A 12,700-nucleotide genomic window follows, 5' to 3' on the forward strand; every position below is an offset into this window, starting at 1 on the left:
CATCGGCGATGACGACGGTGACTGAGGTGGCGGCACTTGGGTAAACTCTTTTTCTCTCTCTCATGCTTTCTTTTCCTTTCTCCGCCACTCTCATGCTCCCTTGCCCTCTCTTCCACACGTTTCTCTTCCTCTCTCTCGCCACTCTCTTTCCCCTTTCCGCTAGCTCCCTCCCGCACGGTCCCTCCCCTCACTCTCCCACCGGCTCTCTCTCTTCTCTCGCGTCCTCTCCCCCTCACTGCCATTCTTCCCCATTTCTGTCTGAACCCTCCTTCCCTCGCTCTCTCTTCTGTCCGCCCCTTTCTGTCAGTGCCTCCCCTTGCCTACAGACTCCTTACGTGAGCTCTCTCCCCATTTTCTCTATTTGTTTTTCCCCTTTTTTCCCAACCGAGCACTCTTTCTCATGGATTTCATCACTGTTTATTAGGATTCTAGTTTGGGGAACGCGTTCTTCCCCTCGTATCAGTGTTTAGGTGGTGTTGGTGGTGGTGGCTTGGCACAATTTCTGCCATTTATGGACCAATTGTACGCTTGAGGTGGCTGTCGGAGGCGTCACAGCAGTTTGGACACTTAGATTGGGGTGAGCAAGGCCTATTTGAGCTTAGATTATTGAATATTATCTATGAGAACATGTATAATTATTGTTTAAGCATGCTAGAATCTAGAATTGATGATTTGGGATGCATGTTAGCGATTTTGTTTTTTGGGGGAAGAGTAGGATTATGTTGGAGAAGCATTGATTCATGGCTATAATGATCATTTGCGCATGATGGGTTAATTTTTGAAGCAATAGGGAAGCATGGTTAGGATTGTAGTGTTGTGAAGAAGTGTAGGACCGTTTTTGTGAACGCTTGGGAGCGTCTTTGTCGACATGGGTAGCATGTGCGGGAAGGAAGAGGGATACCTGTTGGGAAGACACCTTCACTAAGGAAGCAAAAGAGAAATGGATTTGTGATCGATTCAAATCGATTGGTGTGAAGCTTAAGCCTTTGGAGGTAACCTCTAGGGCTGAGGAAAGACCCTGTTGAGGGCTTTGTTGGTCGACACTACCCTTCGATACCCTCTTGAGGCAATGGCGTGTCTCAATGATTTTGTTTTATATTTGTTTTGATTGTGAATCTAAACTAGTGTAGAGTTTAGTCATTTACCACTTGCAGATACATCGGGCACGTCCCGTCGACTTTGAGCGACCAGTTTTGAAGCTCGAGGCATTTTGAAGAGTTTGTGAGCACGCCACAGGTATGGCAGCATTCCAGGCAAATCCCTGCCTGGGGCAAATGTATGAATGTGTGTTCCTAGGATCCACGATCCTAGGATTGTGATGCAATTGATTGACTGTTTAGTGAATGAATGTGGGTATGCATGTAAATCTTTTGATATATGATATGAATTGTTTTAGAAAGACTATGAGAAGTTTGTTTTGAAAATGTTACGTATTTGCATGTGCATGCTAGAATTGGGAACAGTTTAGGACAGATGAGGTGGGGTATCGAGTCGAGTGTCTCCTCGACCCTAATTGTGCATTAAAAAACATCCTAGAATGATAATTGCATAGGACAGCTACAAGCCAATCACAGATCGAGACTACTCTCTGTGGTTTGGCTAAGTTTTTGAAGATGTGATTGATATGATGAATGATGTGAATGTTTTGTTTTGTTGCATACATAGTGCTGCGGGCAATGATGCAAATAATGGAATTGGAGGGTAGTCGTACCCGTATTGTATGACGGCTAGCTATGACTGTTATTGTTATGTGTAGACCTCGTGTGGAGGCAATTGGAGGTGTAGGTGCACTCGTGAAGTGCACCAACCTCATGAGCTAGTCAGTCAGTTTGTGAATGTGTTAATCTAATGATAAGAATGAATGAATAAGAGATGAGATGCCAGTGGGATGTGGCTATGTGTTTGGGAGACATCCCGCTTGTGCCACTGGTCTCGCCTGTTCGGAGTGCAGGCGGTGCAAGGCCCCAGGGTTCTGTTGTGTGTTGTGCTTGGAGCGTTGGGCTCCCGCCTTCCCAACCTGGGTGTCCTAGAGAAGGCTGAGTATCTCTCCTTAGACTCCACACATCCATGGACAAGTGCTCTACCGCTGCAGCGGATGAAATGGATCTATATTGTTCTGGGCCACCACGGGGGTTGTCTCTCAGCTGTAGGCCGCCCGCAGTGTGCACGTGCCTGTGTTGCACCCACAGGAACTGTTAATACACTGAAGTTAATGAAAATGTATTGTATATGATTGATTGTACGTGATTGAGATGCATGTGATCGTTGTGCTTACAAATGCAAGTGAAATGTTTAAGCATGCCTTGAATGTGATTTGAAAGTTAGTTACTGTGGCCATTGAGTGGCTTTTATGTGCCGTGTCCTAATACGACATGATGATAAATGATCTTGATGTTTGTTCTTTTATTTGGGCCCTACCTAAGAGGGTTTGGTATTGTTCTGGCTTGTTGCCATACTGCAAAGGTTAAGCCTTCAGTTGTTTTCTTTTTCAGGTTTGGTGGACCAGGGGCAGCAGGTTGAGTAGATGGCTTCACTCACGTCCTACTGGGGAGGTTTTGGGATGTGTCTTTTGTAGTGCCAGCGCATCTTATTTTGGTTTTATTGATGTCTTGTTTTTGTTAGGCATCAATTATACAGTTTGGGGCATTTTTGTCATACATAGATGTGATTTTGTATGAATTGAAATGATTACATAAATGAAAGTTCGCCCCATTGTTTTGAATGGCATGACTCCTTCATTTTTGAATTGTTGAGTAATCTCACCTCAATGCTTTATGTTTAGAAAAAAAATGTTTGAGTGTCAAAAGGTCGGGGTGTGACAGTTTTGGTATCAGAGCCATGGCAAACCCCACTATGGATGTGAGTTAAAGCCTATCTGTGAAGCCGTGTTGCCCAGGTACGTATTTATTTGATTAGATTGTTATTGTAGTTTTGCTTTTACAAGTATAATTATTTAATGTGATCGATGTTTTGAATTTTGTGTTATGCACGTTGTGATTCGATTTGGGAGATTGGTCATAGACTGAGCTTAAAAATAAGGTTCTTGGTTATACAAATGGAATATCATTGTAGGGGTAAAAAGCGAGCTGGGCCGTCCACAGAGGCACATAGAGAGCCAAGTCTGGCCCATTTTGATGTGCATACCCCACGTGATGACAGTACGTCAGAGTACCAGTATACCCAACTGGGTGGGAGTGCTCAAACCCCACCAAGGCAGACTCCACCAGTGGATCAACAGACTATTTTGTTGACGACGTTGCAAACACTGACCTCGCTAGTACAGTCGATGGTCAATAATCAGAGGAGTAATGCATCTCCTTTAGGAAACACTAGTGCTCCACTCGGGAGAAGACAACGGCAGTGTCGTACCAACAGTTTTTGGCGAAGCAGCCGCCTATCTTTTCAGGAGGGGGTAGTCACGACAAGGCAAAAGAATGGATTAAAGAAGTGGAACGCGTTTTTGGGCTTCTGAAGGTGCCAGAAGAAGATAAAGTGAATTATGGCTCCAATTTGTTGAAGGGTGATGCCAAGAATTAGTGGCAATCGACTAGTGAGATCCGGTTTGTGGGCCAACTGTCAATCTCTTGGAAGCAGTTTAGAGATTCCTTCTTCAACACTTACTTTCCAGTGCATGCCAGGGACAAGAAAATGCAAGAGTTTTTCGATCTGTAGCAAAATCAAATAAGCTTGGAGGAATATATTGCGAGATATCGGCACTTGGAGGTGTATTGCCTGCACCTCTACACTACAGATGAGGCCAGAGCAGGCAAGTTCGTGAGTGGGCTGCGGGACAGACTGCGAAGCAAAGTTTTGACTAGTAGACCTCGTGACTTGGACGAGGCGGTCACCATGGCTAGATCCATAAAAGAAGACTGGGCAAGGACACAGAAGGATCACCACAAGAAGGCAGGCCAGCACTCACAGAGCGGGCGAACACAGGTCAAGCGCCAACACTTTGCAGGCAGGGCAAGGCTCTATGAGAGGTGGGATGACCGGACTTTCAGACGCAACTAGCCAACCCGTAGTGAGGCTACACAGGGGTCAGTGGCCACTCCGACTTCTCAGAGGTGCCCTACTTGTTCACATGTGCACCCTGGGAAGCCGTGCTATCGGGAGATCAGAGCTTGCTTACACTGTGGAAGGATGATGCACTTCATCAATGATTGTCCCTTAAAGAAGAAAAGAGAGTTGAAGAAGTCTGAGGTCGGTCCTTCTAGCGCACGACAGACGTCTGGACGGGTCTACGCTACTACGGTGGAGGAGCTTCAGGCACACGACCTTGTTGAAGGTACTTTACTGGTTGGTTTTCATATTGCTAGAGTGTTATTTGATGCTGGGACGACCCATTCATTTATATCTAGTCGATTTGCTACTTCACTAGAAGTGTCGGCTAGAAAGATGCTGTATGTTTTAAAAGTTGTTAGTCCTATGCATGCTCAAGAGTCGTGTAGTGAGTATCTACCTGATGTCGACGTGGAGATCCATCAACATCACTTACTTACATAGTTGGTGATCATAAGTCTTAGTGAATTCGATGTGATTTTGGGCATAGATTGGTTATATGCACATTATAGATTACAGGAAGAAGCAGATACAATTGTTGACTGATGAGATGCAACCAGTGGAATTCCATGCTCGTAAAGCTAGTCGAACTGACAAGATAATGGTTTCTGCATTGAAGGATAAACGTTTGATAGAAAATGGAAGTGTTGCTTTCTTGGTCAACGTGTTGACCCATGAGGTTGAACCAGTGAGATTGCAGGAGATTGCCGTTGTGAGTGAATATCCCGATGTGTTTCCTGAGGAACTGTCAAGTTTGCCTCCAACGCGAGAAGTGATTCAAGATAGAGTTGTTGCCAGGGACAGCTCCCATTTCTAAGGCACCCTACCGTATGACACCAGCAGAGTTAGGAGAATTGAAGAAGCAACTGCCGGAGCTCTTAGACAAGGGCTTCATCCGACCTAGTGTGTCACCTTGGGGAGCACCGGTGTTGTTTGTTAAGAAGAAGGATGGAACAATGCGCTTATCTATAGATTACTGCATGTTGAATCAAGTCACGATCAAGAATAAGTATTCGCTTTCAAGAATTGAAGACTTGTTTGATCAACTCAAGAATGCAAGGGTATTCTCCAAGATTGATTTGAGGACATGTTATCATCAGAGAAGTTTGTTTGGAATGAAGAGTGTGAGAAGAGTTTTCACACTCTGAAAGACAAGCTTACTACTGCCCCTATTTTGATACTTCCATCGGGTCATTCTGTTTTTGTACTATACATAGATGCATCAGGAATTGGTTATGGTTGTGTATTGATGCAACATGGACGTGTAGTGGCTTATGCATCAAGACAGTTGAAGGCACATGAGCAACACTATCCCACTCATGATTTGAAGTTGGGAGCAGTTGTGTTCGCATTAAAGATGTGGAGACATTATCTCTATGGGGCAACATTTGAGGTGTTTACAGACCACAAGTCATTGAAGTATATATTCTCTCAAAAGGATCTAAATCTGAGGCAACGAAGATGGATTGAATACTTAAAGGACTATGATTTCACGATATCATATCATCCAGGCAAGGCGAATGTGGTGGTTGATGCTTTGAGCAGGCAAGCTAACGTAACAATGTGCAGTATGTTCACTTGTTCTTGAAATTTCTTGCAAGATGCGATAGCGTGGCAGCCTCACCTTTGTGGCGAGAACAAAGCAACGATGAGTGCTGTGATACGACACCCTTTGATGGAAGAGCTTGTATTGAAGGAAAAGGAAGATCCTGATTTTGCTAACAACGTGGAAGAATGTAAAAATGTAGATGCTTTTTGGCATCAAGATGAAGACAGTTCTTTGCGGTTTCGACATAGATTGTGGGTCCCTAGAGATGTAAGGGTGAAGCGACAATTGCTTGACGAAGCTCATAAATCTAAGTTTTTTATACACCCTGGCAGTGCAAAAATGTTTCAGGATATGAGAAGAAATTTTTAGTGGCCTGGAATGAAGCGTGAAATTGCAGAATATGTAGCAAAGTGCTTAATTTGTCAGCGGGTCAAAGCAGAGCATCAACCGCCAGGAAGCTTGTTGCAGAGAATAGACATCCCAGTGTGGAAATGGGAAGACATTACGATGGATTTTGTGGTTGGTTTGCCACACACTAGAAGACAACATGATGCCATATGGGTGATTGTTGATCGACTGACAAAGTCCACTCATTTTCTGCCTATAAGAATCAGTCAGTCTTTGGAAAGTCTCGCAGATCTTTATATTGGAGAGATAGTGAGATTGCATGGAGTGCCAAAGTCTATCATTTCGGATTGAGATCCACATTTTACCTCTAGGTTTTGGGGGCAATTGCAGAGGGCATTAAGTACCAAGCTTAAGCTGAGCACAGCGTTCCACCCTCAAACTGATGGGCAATCTGAGAGGACCATTCAGACCTTAGAGGACATGTTGCGTGCTTGTACCTTAGAGTGAAAAGGAGAATGAGACAAACATGTGAAACTGACAGAATTTGCATATAATAACAGTTACCACTCTAGTATTGGGATGACACCTTTTGAAGCTTTGTATGGAAGGTCATGTAGATCGCCAGCTTGTTGGACCGATTTGGGCGATGGTAAGATTGAGAACCCTTTAGTATTGCAACACTACACCGACCAAGTGCAATTGATAAGGAAAAAGTTGTTGACTGCTAAGAGTAGACAGAAAAGCTATGCCGATATTCGACGTAGAAAGTTGGCTTTTGAGGTTGGTGATCATGTGCTTTTGAAGATTTCACCCACTAAAGGCGTTTTCCATTTTGGTATTAAGGGAAAGTTGAGCCTGAGGTTCGTAGGACCTTTTGAGATATTAGAGAAGATTGGAGATGTGGCATAAAGATTGACACTACTACTTGACTTGAGTCATGTTCATGACGTTTTCCATGTTTCCATGCTTCGAAAGTATATACCAGATCCTACGCATGTGATTGATTTTCAAGGTATTCAAGTGCAAGATGATTTGACAATGAAAGAGAAGCCTATTAGAATTGTGGATCAAAGAGAGCAAGTGCTTCGGACGAAGAAGATTTTTTTAGTGAAAGTGGAATGACAGTACCATGGATTGAAGGAGAGCACATGAGAACTTGAGGAGGATATGCGAAAGAAGTACCCACATCTGTTCTTACACTGAGATATGATCTAAATTTCGAGAATGATTTTTTTTTAGGAGGGTAGGATGTAACGCCCATTATATTTTTGGGCAGGTCAGGTCGGGTCGGGACCTAGACTCGGACCCGCAGCTTACCCGCGTAAGAGCCCAACGAGGGCTGTTCTCCCTCGTCCTCCTTTCACTCTCCCCCTTTCATTGCCTCTCTTGCTGCTAGGGAGCTCCACGCAGAGAAGAAGAAGAAGACAGAGGTGGTGCCGGCGGTGACTGAGGTGGAGGCACTTGGGTAAACTCTTTTTCTCTCTCTCGTGCTTTGTTTTCGTTTCTCCGCCACTCTCATACTCCCTTGCCCTCTCTGCCACACGTTCTCTCTTCCTCTCTCTCGCCACTCTCTTTCCACCCGTTTCGAATCTTTCAAATGTGAATCTCTTATGTGCAAAAAGAAACCATCAACATGCAAGAAAAAACATAACAGAAGCAGCATTTGAGAGCCTCACCAGACAAAAGGGATAAAGAGTTGGGTGAATAGATCCCATTTTAGATCCGGTAGGATGAAAAATTCTCCTGCTCACCAATAATATAATCCACAGTTTCGTACGAACGTCTGGTCCACATGCAAATATCGTGTTATCAGAACTTTCTCTCTGCGTCCACCTCATGCACTACCAGGAGTCGGATGACGGCGGGTTCAACGGAGCCAAAAGGATTCCGTTACAGGGAACCAGGCGCCATCCTGCGGCTCTGGAATAAAATATAACAAATAAGGAAAAAAAATAAACAACATGCCAGCAGCAATCATATATAATCTGGCCCTGCTCTCCACTGACAGCACACTGCCCGCGTCGTCTCCTCTCGTCCATTGTCGTCCGCTCAGAAGAGGAGGCGAAGGACCGGGGCGGTTGGAGCTTCCTGCGAGGGAGATGCCTTCTGCTAAGACCTCTGGGGACCTTCGCGAGGTGAACGGCGCCGTTCGATCGCTCTGCCTGGACGAGTCGACGTTCCTCGCGGCACTCATGCCGAAGGAGGAGATCGGAGCCAAACGGTTCCTCGAGGCGCACCCGGAGTATGACGGGAGAGGAACGCTCATCGCGATCTTCGGTAACTTAGTTTGTTCTTCCTAATGCGTTTTCGAAGAGCGTCATGGTGTCAGAGAAGGCAATGATGCATAAGAAAGGGCGCACGGACGAGCTTTCTACTGTTGTTATCACCTGTTGATATGTATTTCTCCTTGCTAGACCTAAAATTGTAAAAGCTTGAGAAATTTTGATGACGATATATACTCAGTCATCTTCTATTCTATTTTGTGGCCTAGTTTGCAGCTGTTTTGGATGTTAAACTGAAACAGACCGCAAAATGAGTTGGATATGTCATCTCTATCACTCAACTCAGTTTTGAGCTGATTTATTGCAGTTAGTATGTAGAGATTCAACACGAAGTTCAACTTTTGGACCTAGGGTACATCACGCAAGACTTGGGATGGGACTATTTTATTTTCTATTTGAGAAACTTTGATCTGTATATACCTGAATCTTTCAAAAGATTATACTCTATCTCTTACCCTTTTTTAGCTGGAGTGGTTAGCAAAATTCTTAATCATTGCACTGATCATATTGGTGAGTTGCTTGCTATTGGTACTTGAAAATGTCAGAATCCTGTTCTCATAACCAATAGATTAATACCCTCTTCATCTTTATTCTTCAAGGTTTGTAACTAAGGGTGCACAATGAGCCGATCTACTTGAGCTCAACTCATCTAAACTCAGACTCAAGCTTGATTCATTTATTAAAAAAGTCGAGTTTGAGTGAAAATTAAGCTCGTCTTCTTTCATGAGTCAGGCTCAATCCAAGTGAGCATGGCTCACCAAGACACTTGGAGCTCCTCTGTTCTCTTTTTCTTCTTAACAGACTTTTGATGATCACACCGCCAGCTTTGGTTTGGGGGTGGGGGAGGGGGTTTGTGAACAATATATATTTATTGTTTCTGTTCGTATTTTTCCTTTTCTTTTGTATTTTCCACTGTTTTCTTGTGTCTTTTTTTCTCTTCTAAGAGAGTCCGTTGGAGCCCCCAAAGGCTAGATTTCTAGCTGTTGGTGCCTCCAACAGCCCTTTTAGCTGCCTATTTGTAGGACCATTCTGGTCCTTTTTGCAATATGCTTCTTCGAAGCTTTATTGTTGAGGTTTTATGCTATTTTGTGCCTTATTGCACACTGCTTTTCTCATTTGGCTTTGCGAGTTCTCTTTTGAGAAAGTGTATGGTGTGAGCATGTATAGGTTTATATCTATGTCTGGTTTTTTTGCATGAACTTGTGCAGATTCTGATTTTTACTGATTATGTTTTGATCTTAGGGCATGTTCTTTGCGTAAGAATCCATCTAATCAAAATTTTTGGTCCTTATTATAATACCCTCCTCTTATGTGGCAGATTCGGGTGTAGACCCTGCCGCTGCTGGTTTACACGTTACGTCAGATGGAAAACCTAAAATTCTTGACATCCTTGATTGGTAACCTGGTCGCTCTGATTTGCTGGAATATCAAGCTACATTGCTTCTTATTCTGGTAACTAATTTGAAACTTGACATTCCTTTTGCAGCACTGGAAGTGGAGATATTGACACATCAAAGGTAGTTAAGGCTGATGCAGATGGTTGCATCATTGGAGCTTCAGGTTTTGTAAACAAATGTCTTAAGATCCACTCGATTTTATAAGAACAATTTATGAAGAATCAATTGCCAAAATGTTTCCTATTTGTTTGGTCGATAGCATTAAGTCTCTATGCTGACTGCATTCCTTTTCAACATATTTTGCCTTAGTTGTTAGAATCAATGTTGTTAAGTGTATCATGTAGTATTCGGCCGGAAGCCCTTCTCTCTTTCCCAATCTGCTGCAGCAAGGGCTGCCAGCCGGCAGCCCTTGCCCCCATTTTTCTATTTTTTTTTAAAATACTGTCATTAAAGTTGTTAAATCTTGCGGCGCTGTGGAAAATTGAACATTAAATTATTGAATAGCCTCATTAGTTGATTTTGTTCCTTCACCCTCCTGCAAGCAGCATTATGTAAGAAACTCTATCTGTAACCTTGGTGAGGAATGTAAGAATTTAACTTTATGTACGCCATGAAACGTTTTACATTACTCATAAAATAGCTCAGAAAAATATGATATGAAATAGGTTTTGCACGTTGCTTGGATTCTTTATCACTTTCTCACTTTTGATTAACATTGCCACATATACAAATAAATAAATAAATAAATATATACATATATATATATATATTTATATATAGTCGTGATACTAACGCATCACGTCGCCTCATTACGCATCGCCTCACCTCACAGGTTTAATGTTTCGCTTCGCCTCAGCGCATTTAACAATATTGGTCAAAATCCTAACTAGTTGTAGTGTTGTACAACTAGTCCTACTAGTCAATCAAGTTGGTTATCAACCGACTTGAGCTTCAAACCAACAACTACTTGGTCAACCTAGTCAATTTGTCAACCTTGATATTAGTCAGTCAATCAATCTCTTGCTTACATTGTCTACATATACATGTTTCTACATTTATTTTCAAATAAATGTAATGTAGGTTTCTGTACTTATTTATTTATGTACAGTCAATTGACTTTAGCCGAGTTGGACCATGTAGTCCTGATTAGCCTCAGCTGGTCTTTTTATGGTCGTGAACAACTTGTATCCGACTTCTGATTTTGACAGCCTACTATCTTGTACACATTAACATATGTGGATTAGAAGCACAACTTTAACAGTCCTTTTAAGTTTTAAGAAACCGTAAGAACTAGAACACATTGCAAGGACCTAATGTATGTTTAAAAAGGATGGTGTTATGATAACTAAGGTTCTTTGTCTAGTAGAGCTTGCTTCATTTTTCTGTCATTGACAAAAATTATGCTTTTGAGCATGAAGGCTTGGAAGCTAAGCATTTGGGCAGGATGTCATAAACACTGGACTAGTTTTCAATGTATAATTCATCCCGGTTTCAGCGTCTGTTGCTCATGAATAAATGTGGTGCACTTCTCCTCTTAGTTAGTCAATTGAGTTTTACTGAGATGACAATTGAATTTTACTGAGATGATAATGGCTTCATTTATTTGATGAAATATGATAATTTTCATTATCTGTAGGGGTTAAATTATTTATAAATCAGCAGTGGAAAAACCCTTCTGGAGAGTGGCATGTAGGCTGTAAGCTGATTTATGAGCTGTTTACAGATGCATTGATTTCACGTCTGAAGGTATGTGCACATTAGTTGAGAGGCTAGAGTTGACTTTCCAATGTATGTGTATATTTATGAAATAGTTTATTACTATGTTTCTGGCAGAAAGAAAGAAAGAAGAAATGGGATGAGAGAAACCAAGAAGCCATCTCGGATGCCTTGAAAGCGCTCAATGAATTTGATCAGGTTCTTATCAAACTTATGTTGGCCATGATGGGATGTTGAAAGTTGAAACAAGTGGGGTATTAATTAAGTCCATGTTTGTTTGGTTTCTACAACTTTTCTGTTATGCTGCAGTAAGCAAGCTAGCATCCACATTTTTGATTGGCCTTTACTAATTGCTGTTAGTTTATGCAAATTTATTCTGCAAGAAACACTGACAGGATCTTTGCCTGGAAGCATAATGGTCTGCACTTCACCAAAAATGAGTTGGAGACCCTTTCATTATTTAATGACTTTGGCAATGTCTTCTCCTACTATTTCAGTTCTATCCTTTTCTGATTTTCTACTTCACCCTTTTAAATTTGGAGGACAGATTATTTTTTGATGAGTATATAGAAGCTTGCCATTGCGTCCCTGAGTGCTCTTGGCGGTAAAATTATAGCAGAATGTCTCTTATCTCCCTATTAAAGCAATAGAATATTCCGTAGTTATATCACTTATGTTGTGCTTGGGAACATAGTCTGATGCATGCACGAGAATCATGTCTAGCTTTAAATGTAACACCCCAGAAGTATAGTCCCGTATCGAAGATTGTGAGGGATCTTCGAGGACTTATAAAAGGAGGCTTTAATGAGATGATTGTCCTGGTTCCTACCGCCTGCGCTCCGAACAAGCGAGACCAGTGGCGAAAGCGGGACATCTGCCAAACACATTGCCACAACCCACTGGCCTCTCATCTCTTATTCATACTTAGTTAACATTATGGAAACACAATCGACCAGCTAGCTCATGAGGTTGGTTCACTCCTCGAGTGCACCCATACTTCCAAATGCCTCCACACGAGGGCTACACATATAATTTACTTTCTTAGCTAGTCGTCATAGCAATACGGGTACAACTATCCTCTAAATCATTCATTTGCATCACTGCCCATGACAATGTGCATGCAACCAAACACAACATTCACATCAATTATAACATCAATCACATCTTTGAAAACCTTAGCTAAACCACAGAGAGTAGTCTCGATCTATGATTGGCTCGTAGCTGTCCTATGTAGTTATCATTCTAGGATGCTTTCTAATGCACAATTGGGGTCGAGGAGACGCTCAACTCGATACCCCACCTCATCTGTGCTAAACAGTTATCAATTCTAGCATGTACATGCAAAT

The 12,700-nt window shown here is 42.4% G+C and overlaps 1 protein-coding gene across 4 annotated transcripts in view; it reads left to right on the top strand.

Annotated features, from left to right (window-relative positions):
- The first annotated feature begins 7,783 nt into the window (after nt 1-7,783).
- LOC116265646 (tripeptidyl-peptidase 2) overlaps nt 7,784-12,700 on the top strand; it is a 109,013-nt gene continuing 104,096 nt past the window's right edge. For 2 of the 4 annotated variants that reach the window (XM_031646393.2, XM_031646395.2), the window contains exons 1-5: nt 7,784-8,236; nt 9,560-9,638; nt 9,728-9,801; nt 11,275-11,384; nt 11,472-11,552. In XM_031646393.2, the coding sequence (XP_031502253.1) occupies nt 7,921-8,236; nt 9,560-9,638; nt 9,728-9,801; nt 11,275-11,384; nt 11,472-11,552 (660 nt within the window). In that variant the 5' untranslated portion in view covers nt 7,784-7,920. The remainder of the gene's footprint in view (nt 8,237-9,559; nt 9,639-9,727; nt 9,802-11,274; nt 11,385-11,471; nt 11,553-12,700) is intronic. The other 2 variants (XM_031646391.2, XM_031646392.2) reach the window with 2 other exon arrangements.

This window comes from Nymphaea colorata, chromosome 12, assembly GCF_008831285.2.
Source record: "Nymphaea colorata isolate Beijing-Zhang1983 chromosome 12, ASM883128v2, whole genome shotgun sequence".
NCBI lineage: Eukaryota > Viridiplantae > Streptophyta > Magnoliopsida > Nymphaeales > Nymphaeaceae > Nymphaea > Nymphaea colorata.